Here is a 22,341-nt window from a genome sequence, read left to right as displayed (position 1 = left end):
CCTGGTTAGTGTATAAAAACAGTCAAACAATTTTAGGCAATGTTTATTAATATATTTACAAAGTAGAATGGCCTCCACATCTCAAACAGGTCTATTAACATGTTCCTTCCTAACATTCAGAAAAACGTCCAACTGGAAGTACCATTAAAAAGGAAAAACGTATAAAAAGGAGGCCTCTTGGTATCTTTGATACAAAAATGGAAAATATTTCCAGTCCCTGCCCATTTCAAGCTGCTCATTAAGCAGAATATAAACATCTGAATACAAAACACTGCCAATATACACATTCAACAGCAGAACATAAATACTGAGCGATAACAGGCGCATCATTAACATACTTCACCCACTAAATGTCCTTTGACTTATTAAAACTCCATGTTTTCCTGAATATTTCAAGCACACTTTGTTCATCTCACATGCCTCCACTGTGGCAAAGTGCTCTAAAATAACCCAGAAAGTATTGATGAAAGTATTAAATGTCATCTGTCTAGCAGCAACACTTATCAGATTTAAAATGACTTTCATATCTAAAAGAGCAATTTAAAAATAGTAACTTTAGGTCCAAATGCGCACACGACTTTATTAAAAAAACCTTTGATTAAACTGCATCGATTTTCTGTACTCAATGTGGAGGTTTTCCAGAAAAGACCTTTCAGATGCAGGGCGACTACAGATGAAGATTTTGTGGGTGAAGTGTTGCTTTAATCCTGAACACAGAACGTATCGTAACTAAACATCTGAAGCTTAAACACTCTTCAATACAATCTAACGCCTCGTCCACATAAGAACCTGAACAAGTATTGCTTTGTCGATGAAAGACAATTTAACGATTGCCGGAAGGTGTATTAATAAGCAATACTCATGAAACGTGAGAGTTCAAACAGTAATGCACCCTCAAGCTTTTTCCTTCATGCGATGAAGTTGTAAACGAGGAAGGTCGGTGTGTTGGAGAAGTTTGTAGCAAACTGTTTGCCGTCAGGTGTCGGGTCGGAGAAGGCGATCTCCTGCTTCGTGAGGTGGCTGCCGTACACGAAGGTGCTCCTTTAAGAAAACAAGGAAAAGGGAAGAACCATGTTTTTAAAGTAGTGTCAGGTTGTCCGTGTAAGGATGGTTTATTAATGACATTTAACATTTCTTTTTGACCCTCAAAACAACAATTGTATCATAACCAGAGCTACACAAATTAAACAAGCAGTTATCAATTAAATGTAATTAATTTAAAAGAGGAGAAATATTAGCGAGCATGTGGTAAACTCCTGACTTTTTGAACAACTCACTTTTACTTGTTAACTGAATTAAAGGTTTTAGAAATGGCTACAAAGACACATTTATAAACAATAGGTTATTTCTCAACATTACAGATTTAAATCATTACCCATTATTAATTAAGAAACAAGACATTAAAGATCCCCTATTATACTGTTTTTCATCAATATATTATAGATCTCAGACAGTATTTAGTCAGCCACCAATTGTGCAAGTTCTCCCACTTCAAAAGATGAGGCCTGTAATGTTCATCCTAGGTACACTTCAACTCTGACAGAATGGGGGGAAAGAATCCAGGAAACCACATTGTAGGATTTCTAATGAATTAATTGGTAAATTCCTCGGTATAATAAGTATTTGGTCACCTACAAACAAACAAGATGTCTGGCTCTCACAGACCTGTAACTTCTTCTTTAAGAGCCTCCTCTGTCCTCCACTCGTTAACTAAGTTCGCATGAACCTTTGTGGGAAAAGTACCGCAGTGTGAATGCGCCTATTGGTGCTCTAGAGGAGATTCAGGTGATAAGGGGGGGGGGGGGGTTACCTTGGTTGGTGATTGGCTAATGGTTACACAAGCCAAAACATCGTTATGACATCATAAAGTGGCCAAAATCTGATCAGGTTTTTATATAAATTAGTGCTGTCAAAATGATCGTGTTAACGGCGTTATTTTTTTTTTTAATTAATTGCGTTAAAATATTTAATGCATTTAACGCATGCGCAGAATGGCCCGCCCCATACATCCCACCAGTGGCAGCGCCACGGTATGGCTGGGGTAGGCTACAGCCATACCAAGAAATGGCTTAGCCCCACCATGAAAAAAGAAGTTAAAGTAAGCAAAATAAAGTCCGCCAACTCGGAGTAAATGGCACAGACAGCCGTTACTAAGATTGAGTTCAGCAGCCACTTGTCTGGAAATACCGAAGACTAGAAACGGTTTTGAAAACTTTTCTCACGTAGTGATTGTCTTCTTAATAGAACATCTTTGATAATGTCTTCTGGCCAATCAGAATCAAGATCACGGCGTGGTGTTGTTGCAGGAAGTCCCCGCGGAGAATACCTTTGCGGTAGCACACCTCTATATACAACATTACGTGTTGATAGAAATCAACACGTAATGAATTAAGACCCCACGGTTTGATGATTGATAGGTGTGTGGGCTGTCTTTCATTTTGACACGCAGAACAATGTTATAATAAACATACATACTGTATGTTAAATGGATATATCCGCCTTCTTTCATTTATCTTTCCATTCCCAACAATATACATAAAGAAATGGCATATTTTGGACATAGTTTGAATGGTGATTAATCATGATTAATTCATTTGTAATCGTTTGACAGCCCTAATATAAATGGATCAGGACAAAAAGAGAGAGAATCTTTGTTCCTGAAACTTTCAGAATCTCTTTACACAGAGGGGACACATATTGCTGAAGAAGAGACATGAAGAAGAGGGGACACATATTGCTGAAGAAGAGACATGAAGAAGAGGGGACACATGTTGATGTAGAAGAGACATGAAGAAGAGGGGACACATGTTGATGTAGAAGAGACATGAAGAAGAGGGGACACATGTTGATGTAGAAGAGACATGGAGAAGAGGGGACACATGTTGATGTAGAAGAGACATGGAGAAGAGGGGACACATGTTGATGTAGAGGAGACATGAAGAAGAGGGGACACACGTTGATGTAGAAGAGACATGAAGAAGAGGGGACACATGTTGATGTAGAAGAGACATGGAGAAGAGGGGACACATGTTGATGTAGAAGAGACATGAAGAAGAGGGGACACATGTTGATGTAGGAGAGACATGAGGAAGAGGGGACACATGTTGATGTAGAAGAGACATGGAGAAGAGGGGACACATGTTGATGTAGAAGAGACATGGAGAAGAGGGGACACATGTTGATGTAGAAGAGACATGAAGAAGAGGGGACACATGTTGATGTAGAAGAGACATGAAGAAGAGGGGACACATGTTGATGTAGAAGAGACATGAAGAAGAGGGGACACATGTTGATGTAGAAGAGACATGAACAAGTGGATTTTGCACAATAGGTGACCTTTGAGACTGGTGTTGTACCTGACGGTGTCCAGCATGCGTGTGGCGATGCCCTGCCGTCGGGCCAGGCTGAAGACCCAGATGCGGCTGATCCCACAGAGAGCCTGCTCGGGGACGGTGGAGCAGCACCAGGCGCGGTGTCGCTCCATGAAGTCGTCCTTCGTCATGTCTTTGTGATGCTCCGGCTGCTCCAGCACTCTGTACGCCTGAGGAGACACACCAAGGAGCAATTAGGCTAACAGTTAACTGCAAAGGGTTGAAAAGTCACTACCCAAAGGGAATTGGAGTGTTCTCAGTGAAAGTATAAAAATGATGCAAAAGGTCATGATTGTCCATAGTTAATCGCACGTTTTTGATCTGTTCTAAATGTACCTTAGAGGGATATTTTTCAAGTTTTTAATACTCTTATCAACATATGAGTGGACAAATATGCTTTATGCTAATGTTTATTATCATTTGAACAATGACACATATTCTCATGAATATTAAACACAACCTCTGAACATTACAAATATTCGCCTCAATTCAACCTGGAACCTCTCATACAATAATACAATACAGTGTGTGTGTGTGTGTGTGTGTGTGTGCGCGCGTGTGCGCGCGCGTGTGCGCACGCACGCACGTAGAGACACTGTGATGGATCGTTGGAGCTATGTGCAACTCAAGGCATATGCTCGAACGGGAGCTGCCTGGACGCTGCAATCATGTTACGTCTATCCGTGCTGAGTGTGCTGACTTCTCCTACAATGTCCCGCTGTCTGCTTCCTGCATCAAGTCAAGTGCTCGGCGCAGTTGTCGGCGAAATGTCGCTCCTCTGTTTTCATTTAAACGGCTCCTTATATCCGTTAGCGCAGCTAGCTAGCACCAGATGCTAACAACAACAATACACGTAAGGTCTCTCCCGGTCCTCCCGATGGCCAGTCGGTGCCTGCCGGTGAGCGTGGAAGTGTGGTCTGCCCCAAGCTGTCAGCATCAGCTTGTAGGCGGTATTTTAAACTCGATGCGCTCTGAAACTACGGGGCGGCCGAGGACACAAATATACATGCGTTAATCGCGTTAAAATAATTAGTGGCGTTAATTTTGTTTCCGTTAACTCGTTATTAACGCGTTAACTTGACAGCCCTAATATATATATATATCCTATATATACACAATCAGACACATTAATACATAAATAAAAGCACAACAATCAATATATACAATACCCTGTTCCAAACTTGTTATACTTAACTCTGCATTATTTGCAAATATGATGGCTGCAAATCAAGGCTTTTACTAAGATATGTTTGTTTGTCTTTCGGCCCGTTTCACACACATGTTCACACACACACACACACACACACACACACGCACACGCACACGCACACGCACACGCACACACACACACACACTCCTGCAGCCCTACCCGTCTGATGGGCTCGGCGACGAGGCAGCCCACCACCATGCGCTCAGAGTTGATGAACAGGTACGTCTTCGCCTGCGTCGGTCTGCTCAGAGTCAGCTGCTGGAAACCCAACTCGCTATCCGCTACATGTCGAACGTCATCCGCCTGAAAACAAACACACGTGGTGAGGAAGAACGAGCGGAGAAACAAGTCCGCACAACAAAAAGGTGAAAACATTCCCACCAGCTTCACGTGTGCCATTCCCAGCAGCCAGATGTCTGACTGATGGGATTTCTCGGACTTAAAGTGGAGAAATAAGTTGAACTCCAAACCTTTTTGATGGCGTATTTGGGATCGCCCGGCATAACCAGGATGATTTTTCCATCCCAGAACTCTGCAACGACGCGCTCCTTCTTCCAGCCCTGAAACACAACCGAGAGAAGAAGCTGTAGTTTTGTTCACGTGAAACAAAGTCAGTCTTGGCAGAAGAAGTGTGTAAAAATAACAAACTACTTAACATAAAAACAAGCTACTATTGCAGTGGCAACAAAAGAGAAAAGACTGAAGGGACAGTAAACGGTTCAAGTAAGATAAGAAAGTAGTCCCTATCAGATCATAGAGCAGTTTAATTAGGACTGCTACAGGTCTATTGCGTTTAAAATAACCACTTGATTGTCCCTCACTATGTCAATTACGCCCCTGTTACGAAACATCCCTTTTGTTATTGTGTAAAGTTTGTGAACATTGTATAAGATGCACATCGGAAAACAGAGGACAATGAGAAGGGGAGGGTTTCAATGTTTACCGTTCCCTTATTGCAAAGGTTTACTCCTCCCTGTAACTGTAACTATATTTCATTGTAACTGGTGAAATGTTCAATGTTCTCAACTGTCTTCTAAATGAAGAATTGTAAAAGAGACAATGTGCCATCAGCGCATAGCGAGGTGTCGAAGTTCAGTCGGAGATTAATGGACATTTTTACCACATATTTGATGGACTCGAGGAAGCGCTGGTGGAACTGGTTGTGTTGGAAGTTGTCCTCCGGGTTGTCCAAGCTGTACACCATCCCACAGGAGCTGCAGGTCGTCGCTCCGAACTGCTTCTGACCTGCGTCCTGAGCGGGGACATGGAGAGAACCATCGAGTGAACACGCAAAAAGAAAAATACACTTAAAGGTCACCTATCATGCTATTTTTAAGTAATAGCATCTCGGTCTCAGATATATAAAAAACATGTCTATGAAGTGTTTTGCTCAAAATACCAAACGGATCACCCATTCTAGCCATGCCTCATATCCCTCTATTCCACTTCCTGTTTCAAAAGTGCTGATTTGGGTATAAAGCTGTAAGAAAAAAAATTGATAAAAAAAAAGGAGGGGTCTGAGCTCACGCGGGACCCGGCAGCTACCGTCTAAACTAAATGCTGCCGTGATGAAACGCCATATCATGGATTATCAAGGATCTGAAACAGTATGGAGCTCAAAGGCTTTCTCTCTTGCCGGTTATACCACAAGGTGAGTTCCTTTCTACTTCCTGCTTCTTCACACACATGCTCTCCAGTGCAGGTTAGCTCTGAGTGTTAGCGATGCTAATGTAAACACCGACCAGATTACGTCCAAAACAGTCATGCTGTTCCGGTTATCACCCGTCCCCTTGTGTTATGAAGGTTTTTCTGCATGTGAACGGTCTGCAGAGTCGCAAACCCTCAAAGTGCACCCTGTAGCGAGTAAAACTCTAACACAGAAAAGCTGCACGCTCTAGCTGCCAGATCCATTTACAAAGTGCCCCTCCTCTTAAAGATGTAAACAGAAACGTACGATGATGAGCTGGTCGTCGTCCTGTTTCTCCTTCCTCCTGCGAACAGGTCGCTCTTTGACTGCAGGAGTACTCAGTAATGCCGTCGGGGCGGAGGGGGTGCTGCAGGACACCGGGGGCCGCAGGGCTGCATTTCTTAACCTGCACGACAACCAATAACAGAAGATGCACTGGAATTGTAGTGGGTCAATGCAACATGCACGGCAAAGGCTGATACATCTATAACATGTGGGAAGAACATCCACCAGAACATCAAAGCTTAACTTTGTTTTATGCTGTGCAAATTTCCCTTCTTCTCACAAAAGTAATCTCTCTTTTTTTCACGACTGACGACTAAACAGACCGTCTCACCTTTTGGAGGCAGAGCCAAAGATGGGATACACCCCCGCAGCATCTGTGGAGAAAACACAATTATATATTTAAAATAAAGCAACATATATCGAACTGTGGTACTTTTAACAACTGTGTGCGTGTGTGTGTGTGTGTGTGTGGGTATGCGTGTACCTTTGGGTGGGCTAGCAGCAGGACTTATATCACTCAGGTCTAACACGGGCTTAGGGCCTCCATCCTGGAACTAGAGTGCAACACAATGAGCTTTTGTTCATGAAAAATAAATGGACAAATCAACATTGAATTTCCAATGTCTCTTCTGTACCTGAACACTGAGGGATGAGGCTGTGGAGGCGGGACTTGCTGTTGGAGTCCTGGACAACACGATCGACAGCTCCTTGGTGATCCCATACGCGTCAAACAGCATTTTAGGAGAGCTGCAGGAGGAAGATGAAGGATGTTGAAGACCTAGAACAATGGTTTTCTACCCACTCCGTAGCCTAGTTACTCATTTGGTCACAGGACACCCAAACATTCGATGATGCACAAATGGTGCGATGTTAGCGTCACGACTAAAGTACCCGAATGGCTCTGGAGTTTCAGGCTCTTCGGAAAAGGAGTCCATCCAGTCTAACGGGTCAAACTTTGGTCTCTGTTTGGCGCTCGGCTCGATGTCTTCTGTCGCGACCGGAGGGACGGCCGTCTGCAGGAAACACGATAAGTTAACAGCAGCCGGAGACAATATATGCTCCTGAAGATGTGTACAAATACCATTGTAAAAACTGATGTACTAATGTTTGTGTCTTAACTAGTACACGCCTCAAGCCCCTAGTTAGTTTTGAATCTCAATAATGATTCATCAACTTTAACAGTAGGTCCACTGAGGACTCAAGGGCTGAGGACTCGAGGGCTTTCTTTTGAGGCTCCTCCAGCAATGGGAAATACACACATATAAGACTATAGAAGGTAATGCAGGAGAATGTTGAAGCAATGCTGTTGATATATTGTGATTATAAGGATGTCCATTATCATCTGGCCGGAGACAACAGCTGGAAATGAGCAATGTCGGCTAAAGCTGCCCCATTTACGGCTTTCTGTGACAGCTGATCAACGGGGACTGTCCACGACACTATGGACAAATAAAAAACTAAACTAAGTGACTAATGTGCAATTAATACAGAAATAAGTAAACGATGTGCACACACGTGAAATGGAATAAGATTACATAACTAGATGTAATTATGTAGAAGTGGACAACAGTGGAATACAATACTGCTTATTGTCATAATGAACAAAGTTGCAAGCTGTGAACAGATCTAGGGTCTGCTCTCACCTCCTCAGGATGTTTCTGTTGCTTCAGCACCGGAGCAGCTGGCTTTGGCTTCTCCGTCGTTGTCTGCAGCGGGACAGCTTTGCTTTTCACCGAAGCTGGCTTGGACCTCGGTGCAGATTTCTTGTACATGGACTTGGGTTTCTTCCCTGTACCGAAGAAAGCAGCTCCAACAAAGATCTTGGGTTTGGGCTTCAGGTTGCTGAAAGTGATGGTGAACGCTTTCCTCAATTCTATTGGCTTAGGGAAGCTGACGGGAGCGCTGGGTGTAGTGGAGGCCGGTTTAGCAGAGAAGCTATTCAAAGAAATGAAGCAGAAACAGAATAAAAAGGGAAATTATAATTAAAACTACACTTGTGATTTCCAACTAACTGGGGATGGGTACCGGGCCCCGGGGCTGAATTATTAAAGACCGTGGTACCGTTAAGCTCCGACGTTATCGGTCTTTTTATCGGCACTGGAGACATGTAAAACATATCTCGTGTATTATTGCTACACAAACATTATATTGCAGTTTTAGTTTCGCCAACTCCGTTTCTAACATGCAAAAAGACAACAAAATGCATCTATAATTATTTTTAGTATTTTCGATCTTTCCAATCCAGACGAGAGATCTCTCTCCCGTCTGTGTGCGAGGGGGCAGGGCCGTTTACACACACGCAGCTGCTACATGCAGCAACACACACACACACACACACACACACACACACACACACACACACACACACACACACACACACACACACACACACACACACACACACACACACACACACACACACACACACACACACACACACACACACACGGCGGAGAGAACTAAGCGCTCCAAGGTGTGGTTAAACTTTACCCGTCTCGATTAGGGCTGCAACAAACGACTCATTTGATAATCGATTAATCTATCGATTCATGAAACGATTAATCGACTATTCGGACTATTACTGTACGCCTTGCACAATTTCTCAAACGCTCTGATTTAGCCGTCAACTTTTAGATTTAGCTTGAGGTTGTTTTAGGCATGTGGAAACTAACAATGAAGACAATAAAGATGAATACTTGATTCAAAAATACATATATTATTAAATTAAAGGTGGGGTAGGTAAGTTTGAGAAACCGGCTCGAGATCGCTAGAATTTGAAAATACACAACCGGAGAAAAGATGACGGATGACATTTTTTTATGGATTTGTTGTCAAAGCACTTCAGATATTCATTGCTATCGGGATGTTAAGAGCATTCCATGGAATATAACAAAAAGTGTATCTCGAGCCGGTTTCTGAAACTTACCTACCCCACCTTTAACTTAAATTGTTTACAAAATTAACATTGCTTTTTATTTAAATTAAATAAATATTATTTCACATCAAAAGAAACAGTGTTTTATTAAATAATCTGATGACAGAACTGTAAACAGAATAGCTGAAACTTTAACTAAATAAATACCTCAGTTACCTCTAATCATTAACCCATGTTTGTATCATGTAGTTAGCTCCGTGTGTTGCTGCTAGCATGCATAACACCTGAGGTGGAAACGTTCCTCGTGGACGGGGCTACAGAGCTGCTAGAAAGACATTCCTCCGTCTGGACGTGGAGCACTTTTGCTAAATGTTTAGACACATTGCTCGTGTTACCGCCCTTACATGCTGAACTGATTGCACTTTGGGCAACGAGCATTGTCCACATCGAGACGGGTAAAGTTTAACAACACCTCGGAGCGCTTCTCTCCGCAGTGTGTTGCTGCATGGAGCAGCCGCGTGTGTGTAAACGGCCCCGCCCCCTCGCACACAGACGGGGAGAGATCTCGTCTGATCGAAAACACATCATAGACGCATTTGTTTGTCTTTTGCATATTAGAAACGAGTTGGCGACACTAAGACTGAGAGATAATGTTTATGTAGCAATAATACATGACATATATATTTTAAATGTCTCCTGTACCGATAAAAAGACCAATAACGTTGGAGCTTAACGGCGCGTAAAACACACGTGATGACGTCACCAACGAATCGACGACTGAATTAGTTGGCAACTAATTTGGTAATCGATTTTAATCGATTAGTTGTTGCACCCAATGCTCGTTACCTAAAGTGCAATAAGAGTTTAGCATGTCAGGGCGGTAACACGAGCAGTTTGTCTAAACATTTATCAAAAGTGCTCCACGTCCAGACGGAGGACTGTCTTTCTAGCAGCTCTGTAGCCCCGTCCACGAGGAACGTTTCCACCTCAGGTGTTATGTATGCTAGCAGCAAGACAGAGTTAACTCCATTATATAAACATGGGTTTATGATTAGAGGAAACTGAGTTATTTAGTTTGTTAAAGTTTCAGCTATTCTGTTTACAGTTCTGTCATCAGATTATTTAATACCATTTGTTAAAACATTGTTGTTTCTTTTGATGTGAAATATTATTTATTTTATTTAAATAATAAGCAATGTTAATTTTGTTCACAATTTGTTAAGTTAATTTACCTTATTATTTTTTCTCTCCAAAAGAACCGATAAGAGTGCCGTTAAAAGACCGGATCGATAAAAGTAGTAGTACCGTTAAAACCTTAACGATCCCCATCCCTACAACTAACTGCACGAGGTGTCAGAAAGCTGCAGCAGGTGTTACTGGACTTTGACTTGGAGACGAACCTGCTGCCGAGTGTGGGAAGTTTGATCTTCCTTGGAGACGTCGTGTAGCCTTTGGTAAACGCCTTCCCAGCATTACTAGATCCTAACACCACTTTTTTCTGCTTGCCGCCTCCTTTAACAATTCTCTTCTTCGGTGGTTTCTTTTTCTCCAGGGAAGGAGAGGAAGGAAGAGGACGAGGAAGCGAAGGCAAGTCTTTTATCACCTTCCTCTCCAGTGGAGTGAGGTAGAGGGGCTTCTTCTGGCCATAGAAGGAGCTCGTAATCATGGAAGGCTTGAACGGAGATTTACGAGGTGATTTGGCAGGAGATCCTAGAAGAGATGATAGATAGGTGAAAAGAGGAGCAACTCAGATCTCCTGCTTGCCTCTATTTTCTAGAATGCCTTAGAGAAAGTCAATTCATCGATTAATATAGAAAATATAGATAAAAAAGTAACACAAAATGTAAGGAAATTGAAAAACGTGACAAATCTCCTGGCAGCCGAACGAGACCGGCGATTGGCTGCTGTTTGGCATCGTCACATTTTGTATTGGTGCAACCCACATACTCAGCTCTGCTGCTCATCCCACAAATGCTTGTTCCTCACAAACGTGGCACCATTAGAAAAGGTAAGAAGACAGGCTTTCCAACGGTATTACATTTATTGCCAAAAAACATTGTTACAACACAGAAATCATCTACCAACCACACATTTCCTTACTTTTTGTGTTAAGTTTATATAGAAAATATACAAGTTGCAGCCCTGGTACTAATTCTACTATTATAACGCCTTGTTTAAGACTTCAACCAGACCCATCTGCTCCCAGGAGATACTAACGAAACAATGCCTTCCCCCTTACCTGCTGCTTTGCGTGGGGATTTCTGTGGAGAGGGACTGACTGGCCTCTTCTTGGTCGGAGACTGAGGGGTCTCGCACACATCCGGCCTCACAGCAGTCTTGGCCGGGTGACTGGAGTTGAGGAAAAAGAAGGTCAGTCTGGGGCCGTTTCTCAATGTCGAGTAAAGCTGCTGCAGAGCCACTATTTCAAATATACTACGTCATCGAGTGGCGCCGAATGCTGGGCATTTAAACAGTCCTTCGGCGCCACTCGATGACGTAGTATAGATAGTGGCTCTGCGGTAGCTTCACTCGACATTGAGAAACGGCCAGAGTCATGGAAGAGAAACAGCAAGGAAGGGCCACATATACAGCAGCTTTCACAAGGCTTCTCTTTAGATTCAAATCAATGCAGCATGTAGTTGGTTATACGAGGAAAATGACAACAAACAATTCAAATATGTGAAACAAATGTATAGAGCACAAAAGGACACCCAGTATATTAATAAATGTTTACGGTTACTTGGGCTGAGTGTTGTTATGATACAAGAGTGTTGGTCCAAATAGCAAACTGCCTAAGCCCAGTGTGTTCACCTGCTGTCAGAGTCCAGGGAGGCGAGCTTCCTCTTCCTCGTGGTCATGGACTTCATCTTCACAAACCTCACCGACACACACAGTGTAAGATTAGCCGATCTAGAGTCAAATAAAATAGCACAACTTTCAGCATCAAAATGTAACGGCTTTCTTTTTATCAACACAACTAGAAAAGGGGTAAACATATTTACCCTGTAACATATTTGTGATATCACGACTAGGGCTGCTCGATTATGGCAAAAATCATAATCTCGATTATTTGGGTCAATAATTGTAATTGCGATTATTAAATGCTTTTATTTATTGACTTTGAAAACATCCATTTATTGGAGAAAAAAAACGTGAACAGTTTGTTTTTAACAGTGGATTACCCTGAACCTTAAGTATAATTCAACTGAAACAAATTACAAATACCAAACTATGCAATATAAGTATTTAATATGTGCGATAACTGTAAATAACCAGTTTGTCTGTTTCTACTTCTACTATCTTGCTTTATACTGATGCCACCTGTTGTTGCATTATCCACTTTGCTGCTGTAAACAATGCACACAACTAGCAGCTGTTCAAATAGATAAACTCTATGGGTTATTTTTGTGTGTTGACGTTAAATTGCCACACGTTAAGCTGAAGTTAAGCGTGACCTTCTCAGTGGCACTGCAAGTGGGAAAATGTCCCATTCACAAGAAGAAATGAACCTAAACCCAACTTTTTACATTTTCACTTCCTATGAAAATAAGAAAGCATGCAAAACCAAATGTGTAATTGATAAATATTTTACTTGAAATGTTACCTTTCGTTTTAATCCCTATTTTCTTTATATTTCTATGTATATGTACCTATGTCCTGAATAAAGGGGGGAAAGCAGTGTGTGGTGCATGTAGGTCGGACAACCCGGTAAACTACACCGAGGTTATTAATAGATTTTGATTACTGATTTGCATTTGACGTGACAACATCATTTCATTGTGTTTGTGCATAAATGTGCATTAAGCTCCACATTAAGGTTAGTTTAGCGTGACATGTTAGTTAAAGTGGAGATGAGTGGATAATTGGCGGGATGACTAGCTTCTACAAAAATGACTGCGTATATACACACAAGCTAACACGACGATGTATACCAAGTTTAACCTGTTTGTTTCCTTGTGAGTTAGAGATTATACATAAATACCGTCAAACTTTAGACAGTTTGATGGTAACAAGCTTACGTCACTTTACGTTTATGCGTCATTTAGAGGAGAAACAAACAACGTATTAAACACAACATACGCTACATAAAACACCAGTTAAATACCTTATCGAAAACGTTTATGTCGCAATAGAGAAAGCAATAAATGTCGGTATAATGTTTGCGTTGCTGCTTCTTCTCCCCGCGTTTCTTCTCTGTGTTTTGAACAGCGCGCCACTCTTAAAAAAACCGTAACCAGATAAACCGGAAACGGAAACACTATGTCTTGTTAGTGAAGTTACCGCAGTAAAAACCTGTCGAAAATTCCGGTCATTGCCTTCAAAGTAAAAGAGACCTGTTTAGAAATGGAGTAGCGTTTTATGATGAAGAAGAGGAACTGAATTTAATTTATGAAAGGCAGCTTTTTTGGAATTTGAATGACTTAGAAGTTCAATAGGTAACTTAAAAATTGCAACATTGGCACATTTAAAGAATGTTCCGCTTTTATTTTGTAAAACCAATTGGATACTTCCTGTCTAGTACTAACAACTTCCCGGGTCAACTTCTGCACGCGAAAAGTGACAGCAGCCACGATCAGTCGGAAAACAGATTGTTTGTGTCCATAATTAGCTGTTTTAGCTTTCAAAATATAAACGCTCACTATTCATATTTAAGTGGCACGTTTTTTAATTTATCTAAGATGGTGTTTTACTTCACAAGTGCCGGTGAGTAAAACCACAGCAGAGCTAGCAGCGATGCTAGCTAGTAGCCTGCTAGCCAACACTTTACAAAGCTTTAATTATCATTTAATGTGACTCTTGTTTGTGCCTTTTATGAGTGTTGTGCTAGCATATATAACAACATTTCATGCAGTAACTATCGGTGTGTTATTTCTCTCTCAGTGGTGAACCCTCAGTACACAATCTACATGGGAAAAGACAAATATGAGAGTAAGTAAATATGATAAGTAAGCTATCGTTAAATCTCTCCTTCACACAAACACACACACACACACACACACACACACACACACACACACACACACACACACACACACACACACACACACACACACACACACACACACACACACACACACACACACACACACACACACACGGTCCCCTTATTGCTACTTAATAGTAACATGTGTCTTATGCTATGCCTGTTTTTGTTGAGCTAGTTATTGCAATGGGTCACAAAGGATCCAGATCACCTCTAACTTGCTGATATGGTTTTTGCAGATGAGGATCTAATAAAGTACGGATGGCCTGAAGACATCTGGTGAGACTTCAGTGTATTTTAAGTGCTTGTTTAACTGTTCTGCAAAAAATGTAATTTAATATCTCATTATAAACCATATTAAAGCACAACCAACAGAAATATCAATAGGAATATTACAAGTTGTTGATTATTGTTTTTCCACCTCCAGGTTTCATGTGGACAAACTGTCTTCGGCTCATGTTTATCTGAGACTGCCACAGGTAAAGATGCAACACAATCAACCTGAAATACTGAATTGTAAGTTAGTCATGGTGATTCTCAACAGGTTTAGCTATCCACCAAATACTATGTCTATGGACACCGATGCCTTTAGTGCACGTATGCACTGCTGATTGCTCTGTCTTTTCTAGGGTCATACGATACACGACATTCCCCCCGAGGTGCTGATAGACTGTGCACAGCTGGTGAAAAACAACAGCATCCAAGGTAAAGATCTGCTTCCCAATGATTTCATTTGATTTGTAAAATGATTGGCTTCAGGTATCAGCCATGAGAAACATCAGAGCTGATCCCTAAAGATCGACTACTTCCTGCTTTCTTACATTGCAGATGCTTTTCTGCTTGCTCTTGCCTCTGTTTACTTTTTTTATGCTGATTTTCCTATTTTTCTTTTCTGATAACTTCGAGCAGCGGCTCCTGGTCATTAACTTATCACTGGGACAGTTACTCTTCGTAAATAGATGGAGGGTTTCAGCCATATTTCAATATTTTTACGACGGCCTCAGTCTTACAGTAGCGTGGCCTAGCAACAGCTAAAGCCTGGTACTGCATGCTATTTAGCTAGTTAGCAGCAACATGCCTCCGTTCTCTACAGATAACTTCCACAAACTTCTACAGAAGATGGCCGTGTTGGAAATGAAAATGCAGCGGTTGGGATTTAACGTGGAAGTGAATGGACTATGTTGGAATGACACCACGTTACCAGTGCTGCAAAAGAATGGAAAAGGGCATGCTAACTCACAGCTAGTTAGCAGCTACAAGGATTCCAAGGAACAGGTGGGCTGTGTACCGGGTAATAAATCTACAAGTGTTAGTCCTCCCTGGAACTCTCTGGGTGCAAAGCCGAAGAGTAAATCATTTCCATGGGATTTGGGAGGACGAACAATAGGCAGAGCCCAGCGCTCTGAAATGTGTGATGCGACCGGCTGGCCTGCATTGTTATCACCCAGGAAGACGCCTCTTCAACCCCTAAACAGCCGTGGACAGCTGCTAAAGGGAGAACTACAAACAATCCTCCCACCGAGTGTGCCAATCCAGAACAGATACGCTCCGCTGACCGAGAGCCGGAGATCTGATGACCTGGATAACCCGTCCTCTTCACACAGCTGGGTAAGGACCAACAGCTGCTCCAAAAGTAAAAGGCTAGAGGGAAAGCTAACGACTGGGCCTGAGACTCTGATTGTGGGTGACTCTACTGTAAGAGATGTAAAAGGTCTGTGTAGTAAGAACAACACCAAAGTACTCTGTTTTCCCAAGGATGCGGTCTCTGACTTGGCTGAGAAGGTCCTGCATATTGGGGCTGAACATCCGACTGTGAAGAATGTGGTTCTGCACATTGGAACAGATGATGTTGTGAAACAAGAGTCAGAAGTGCTGAAAGAAGACTTTAAATGTCTGTTGGAAACTGCCAGCTCTCTAAATGCAGAGGTGTTCATCAGTGGCCCTCTACCGCCAGTCAGAAGAGGAGTGGAGAGATTCAGCAGATTGTTTGCACTGAACACGTGGCTTTCAACTGCCTGTACTGACCATTCTGTGCATTTTATTGACAACTTTAACTTTTTCTGAGACCGCAGACATCTTTTCAAGGCAAATGGAGTTTGCCTGAACAAGTCAGGAGTGAAATAGTTAATCTCTAACATATTCAACTGCCTGCGTCATCAATCTGTTCGCTCTGCCAAGGACAAGCGAGAAGAGGAATCAAAACAAGAGAAAGACACAACACATCGCTCAGAAAACCTTGAAGAAGTATCACTGCACCCGCCTGAGGAATGTTCTGATTATGGGAGACTTATGAGACACATGGAGGAGTCTCCACCCCCCCTATCACCTCTGAGGATGCTCTTCCTTCACCCCACAGCTCTCTCCGCTCACCCTCACCCCCCCTCCTGGAGATCGCTGAACACATGAAGGAGATACAGGATGGCACCAATTCCCGGAGTAATCTGCGGCCGCGAGCCGTTATGTGCCATCATGACACGCATCGTGTTCTTTTTTTATATATTATAATGAAGCTCGAGTCTTCCTGCCCGTCGGCTCTGCTCATGGATGTATAATAAGGCTCTGCTGCTCCGGTATGAGGGTCTAGCTTCAGCAGCTACATTACCTACGGGTGCGTTCGTTAATATTAACTGTGTGGTCCGGAGTCACTGTGGCACAGACTGGACCGCTGGTGAACAGCTGTTAGAACGGGGCGTTCCGGTGTTCAGAGCAGAGCCCCCTGTCAGAGCGGCAGAGCGTGATGTGAACTGAAAAATGTTTCTGTCGCAATATTATCGTTGAGCTAACTAGCTAGCTAGCATACATTGTCACTATCTGCTAACGTTAGCTTTAGCCTTTGTTTTCTAATAGTTTTTTCATAGGCTATAAACGGAGGTGGTATAAGTATAGATCTTGTACTTGAGTAAAAGTAGAATTACTCAGATCTTGTACTTGAGTAAAAGTAGAAGTACCAGAATGTAGGAACAATTCTGCATTCAAAATGTTCCTCAAGTAAAAGTAGAAAAGTATTCTCATCAAAATATAGTGAAAGTTGCGACAGTAAAAGTAGTCATTGTGAAGATTGGTCCACTTCAGAATAATATATATGATATGTTTTATAATGATTGATCATGAAAGTGTCCTCAAAGCTGGTAAAGGAGGCAGCTAGTCTGAAGTACTTTGTAGACTGCAGGGTAGCTGGTGGATTTACTCCAGGTGGAACTACAGTCTGATTTAACACTTGATTATATTTCACATCATTCATCCACATCTGTACAGTAACTAAAGGTATTTAATACATGTAGTGGAGTAGAAGTACACCATGTACCTCTGAACTGTAGTGGAGAAGAAGAACAAAGTAGCAAAACATTGAAATACTTAAATAAAGTACAAGTATCTAAAAATTGTACCCAAGTAGTACTTGTTGAGTTTATGAACTTAGTTACTTTACACCAGTATACAGATAGAAAGACTAAGCCTTGCACAGAGGCATGAAAATACATTTTCAAAATGCTCAACAGTGCTGCCAAAATTATAAACTGACTGCTACACAATTAAAATAAATGCTTTTATATATTTCTATTCGATGTGACTCTTTAGTGTTTCTGTTCTTATTACCTGCTGCTTTAGTTGTTCTGACGGCTAACATCCTGTAATTCCTCATTTTAAAGCCGTTATTCCGTGGGGTCGGGGGGCTCGGGTCCTTGTCACCTTTTCCATACCTGATGACTTTGCATCCCTGTTATGCTTTAACGGAAACTTGGATTGAACAAAATAACAGTGCAGCTGAATCAACCCCTCCCAGGAAGACTTCTTATACTACAAATACTGTGCACGCTTTTTTGATGACTTTACTGAACTGCTGTCGATAGTGTGTATTGACTTTGACCGTCTAGTCATTGTTGGTGATTTTAACATCCATGTTGACAACCCCCAGGACAGAGGGGCTAAAGAACTGTTTTGTGTTCTTGATAGCTATGGACTGACGCAGCATGTCATGGAGCCCACGCACAATAAGGGGCACACTCTGGACTTAATCATCTTTCCCCCGGCAGCCACAGCGCGCCGGGGGAAAAGCTGGTCACATCCTTACGTAAACAAACACGCATGTAAACGGCAATTTATCGAGCTCCGCAAAGTTATCAAGTCCATTTTTATTTATCGTACGATAAGTCAATTTATTGATTATCGCGACAGGCGTAACAACAACCTCACAAATGATCCTGTTATGGCCTGTTATCTACTGTTTTTGGAAGTGACACCTGATTGTGTTTCCACGTATACTTAGGATGTAAGATGAACAACATCAATGTGGTTTACACACCGTGGGCCAACCTGAAGAAAACCGGAGAAATGGACGTTGGACAGATCGGCTTTTTCAGACAGAAAGAGGTCAGTAAACAAAGACTCCATCTTCACATCAAGCTGTTTTTGAGCAAGTATATTTTATTTCTATCGCCCATTACCACGAGGATTCCTTTTCTACATCACAGTCCCTTTCCCCCACGTACAGGCCATGGAAGTGGTTTGATGTTCGGTTGTTTTACAGGTGAAGCTCGTGGCGGTGGAGAAGAAGGTGAATGAGATCGTAAACCGCCTGGAGAGAACTAAAGACGAACGATACCCCGACCTGGCGGCAGAGAAAGAGTCGAGAGACCGAGAGGAGAGGAACGAGAAGAAAGTTCAGATCCAGGAAGAGAGGAAGAAGGAGAAGGATGACGTGAGGAAGAGAAAAGAGATGGACGAACTCAAGTACGTCCACAAAAGAGACTATATCTTAGCATTGTGAAAAGGTTTCTCACTATTATTCAAAAGTGAAAGTGGTTTTTACTGTCCACTATCCAGCTTATATTAATTACATTCTTTAAAAAAAACGTACTTCAATCAGTGCAGGTTAACATTCACTGATGGTCGTTATCCGTGACTTAGGAAACAGGAAGCAGGAAATGACGAGTGATTAAAGGTCCTGGATGTTAACCTTTTGCACACTGTGATCACGCTCACAAAACACTTGTAATTTAAACCTGTACTATTATATACTTTGTAGTCTTTACTTAATTCCATTTATATATTTTTTATTTGTTAAGTGTTGGTTTCTCTCTCCAGGCACTACACTTCGTTGTTGGTGGATGAAAACATGCAGACTAATGAGGTCAGTATATTATATTTAGAGATGAATCGAACACATAAGGAATCTGCTCTAGAATATTCATGACTGGGTCAAAATGTGTTTCATTTCTTCCAGATATATATATGACATCAGTGTCAAGCATGTCAGCCATTATGTGAGGGTGGGACAAGTCCCCCCCACCTTTTAAAATGATTAGTTTAGACCCCCTACTATGTGGAAAGTCCGTGCATCGGTCTCTCCACTGGCCTCTCTGTAGAGCGCTGTGTCAGTGCTTCACCTTCAAATCCATTCCACTTGCTCATTGGGAGAACGCCCAAATCAATGAAACTCCGTCCCATGTTTTCACTGCTACTTTGTACCAGGGCAGATTCTCAGAGCCGTACACACGAGCCGTACACCTGCTGCGTGTTTTGTGTAAAATGATGCACGCCACAGTTTCCACGCTGCGAGGCTCCGGCGCTAACAGTTCACGAGCGCGCTCCACTAGCACCCGGATATAAGGCGCTGTTATTAAAGAGTCCTCTCCTGTCAGACTGAGAGGCTGATAACCACAGCTCAGTGAGGCAAAGGACTCTGAGAGGTGGAGGGAGAGTCCTCTGCTGTCAGACTGAGAGGCTGATAACCACAGCTCAGTGAGGTGAAGGACTCTCTGAGGGGTGGAGGGAGAGTCCTCTGCTGTCAGACTGAGAGGCTGATAACCACAGCTCAGTGAGGTGAAGGACTCTGAGAGGTGGAGGGAGAGTCCTCTGCTGTCAGACTGAGAGGCTGATAACCACAGCTCAGTGAGGTGAAGGACTCTGAGAGGTGGAGGGAGAGTCCTCTCCTGTCAGACTGAGAGGCTGATAACCACAGCTCAGTGAGGTAAAGGACTCTGAGGGGTGGAGGAGAGTCCTCTCCTGTCAGACTGAGAGGCTGATAACCACAGCTCAGTGAGGTGAAGGACTCTGAGAGGTGGAGGAGAGTCCTCTCCTGTCAGACTGAGAGGCTGATAACCACAGCTCACCACCCGCCCTGTCAAATTGCCCCGCCCACATTTAGGATGCTTCCTACGCCCATGGTGTCAAGTGAACAACAGAAATAAAGCCGTTAATATTTAGAATACATGTAAAGAAATAAATGTGTATTTCATTCATGGACACGCTTTGTTTTAAAGAGTTATGAGACCATGTCCAAACATATCTGATTCCAGCTTGTGTCATTTTCACCGCATTAAGTTGTGTTTTCTGCCTTTTGTTTTGCAGGATGGAAATGATTCAGACGACTTCATGTGAGAGGATTAAACGCCGGCAGCAAGCAGACAGATTCCCCCCTCTTCTTCAGTCCTCTCCTGCTGCTTCTGCTTGCTGTTGCTCTGCACTGACATTGAAATATAACAACAAAGACAAACGGATACCCTTTTGCTTGTGGAAAGCAGAACGCAGCCAATGAGAGGACAGTGCCGGGGATTTGTTCCACATGCTGATTGGTTCAGACACTGCTTTCAAAACCAGACCAAGCATCGCGTCTCTTCATGAGAGAGGACGCTGTCGAGGAAACACAGGACAACAAAAATGCTGCGGATCGTTGATGTATGATTAAACTATTGTTCCTATGTTTTAATAACCCTGCAAACCCGTCTGTTCTTTATGTTCATTCATCTTCATGTACTGATTTGTTCAATACAATTCAATGTACTCCACTAACTGCAGAAGCATGGTGTCCTGAAAGATCTTTGTTTATTTTAAACAATGTATACGCAAATGTATGTCTACATCTAATGATTGTTCTTTCCTATATAACGCCGGTCACATTTCCCATGGCCTTGCTCTTCAAAATGATTATTCTGTCAAACTAAATGTCAAAAATCCAAATAAACTACAGTTTACAATCATTACCCATTGTAGAAATGTGTCACTAAAAAAGGTGAAACAATCTAATTTGTCAAATCACTTAACTATTAATGTATATTATTAAAAAAAAGTACTTTCTCAACCTTTGGATCGCAGTCACAGTAAATAAAAAGAAAGTGCATTTCTATTGAACCACTTTAAACACATCTGTAGAAGTCAATGACTTCAGTTAAAAGCAAGTAAACAGACTTTTAGTAAAGATTATTCTTGTTAAATAAGACCAGCAGCACTGAGATGTTAAAGCTCTCATTGTTGACGCAGGGGTGTCCAACTCAAGGCCCGGGGGCCAAATCCGGCCCGCGACTTCATTTTATGTGGCCCCGCAAGAGCTTGCAAAGAATATAATACATTTATTATACGGTTACATGCCACTTTAAACTGGCCCATAAACTCCATGTCCCACAATGCATCTTGTTTTGTGACATGCGCACTGAAGAGACTTGCAATTATTTGCCCTGGACTTCTGCTTTCAGACTTAGTTAATTACTAAGTTATTATCCTATCCGATAATAATCCAATTGAGAGGCAATAATGTAATATATTACATTATTTTATATATATATGTATATTTATTTACAACCGGCCCTTTGAGTGCAACCATAATGCTAATGTGGCCCGCGATGAAATTGTGTTTGACACCCCTGGTTTATTAGACCTACAGACGTATCTTTGCTGTCAGCAGGCATATGAACACATATTCTGTGTTTGCAGTTATTTGCTCTTCCAATCAATCAATGTTTATTTATATAGCCCAATATCACAAATGTTACATTTGTCTCAGTGGTCTTCACAGTGTGTACAGAATATCAGTATGACAATACGACACCCTCTGTCCTTAGACCCTCACATCGTACAAGGAAAAACTTCCAAAGAAAACCCAGTTTAAAGGGGAAAATGGGAGAAACCTCAGGGAGAGCCACAGAGGAGGGATCC

The 22,341-nt window shown here is 42.2% G+C and overlaps 2 protein-coding genes across 3 annotated transcripts; one reads left to right on the top strand and one right to left on the bottom strand.

The window, feature by feature from the left end:
• Positions 1 to 27: 27 nt before the first annotated feature.
• On the bottom strand, positions 28 to 16,019 carry esco2 (establishment of sister chromatid cohesion N-acetyltransferase 2). 2 transcript variants are annotated; one of them, XM_071201899.1, is made up of 15 exons: positions 15,653 to 16,019; positions 12,240 to 12,338; positions 11,668 to 11,777; positions 10,829 to 11,138; positions 8,197 to 8,488; positions 7,445 to 7,566; positions 7,189 to 7,300; positions 7,038 to 7,107; positions 6,885 to 6,927; positions 6,536 to 6,674; positions 5,702 to 5,833; positions 5,052 to 5,141; positions 4,741 to 4,884; positions 3,357 to 3,541; positions 28 to 1,041 (listed from the first exon to the last, which is right to left on the bottom strand). In XM_071201899.1, exons 2-15 carry the CDS (start codon positions 12,293 to 12,295, stop codon positions 909 to 911), a joined length of 1,938 nt encoding a protein of 645 aa, XP_071058000.1. In that variant the 5' UTR covers positions 12,296 to 12,338; positions 15,653 to 16,019; the 3' UTR covers positions 28 to 908. The 2 variants fall into 2 exon arrangements, with proteins under 2 accessions (XP_071058000.1, XP_033931980.1); XM_034076089.1 differs by lacking the exon at positions 15,653 to 16,019 and adding an exon at positions 13,534 to 13,650.
• ccdc25 (coiled-coil domain containing 25) lies at positions 13,960 to 21,392 on the top strand. Its single transcript, XM_034076002.1, has 9 exons — positions 13,960 to 14,132; positions 14,310 to 14,357; positions 14,652 to 14,691; positions 14,840 to 14,891; positions 15,042 to 15,117; positions 18,677 to 18,780; positions 18,938 to 19,140; positions 19,495 to 19,540; positions 20,761 to 21,392. Exons 1-9 carry the CDS (start codon positions 14,108 to 14,110, stop codon positions 20,788 to 20,790), a joined length of 624 nt encoding a protein of 207 aa, XP_033931893.1. The 5' UTR covers positions 13,960 to 14,107; the 3' UTR covers positions 20,791 to 21,392.
• Positions 21,393 to 22,341: the final 949 nt, after the last annotated feature.

The sequence above is a fragment of the Pseudochaenichthys georgianus genome, chromosome 24 (genome assembly GCF_902827115.2).
Source record: "Pseudochaenichthys georgianus chromosome 24, fPseGeo1.2, whole genome shotgun sequence".
NCBI classification, from domain to species: Eukaryota; Metazoa; Chordata; class Actinopteri; order Perciformes; family Channichthyidae; genus Pseudochaenichthys; species Pseudochaenichthys georgianus.
Note: the sequence above shows the minus strand (reverse complement) of the source record. Positions and strands in the feature narration are given on the sequence as shown.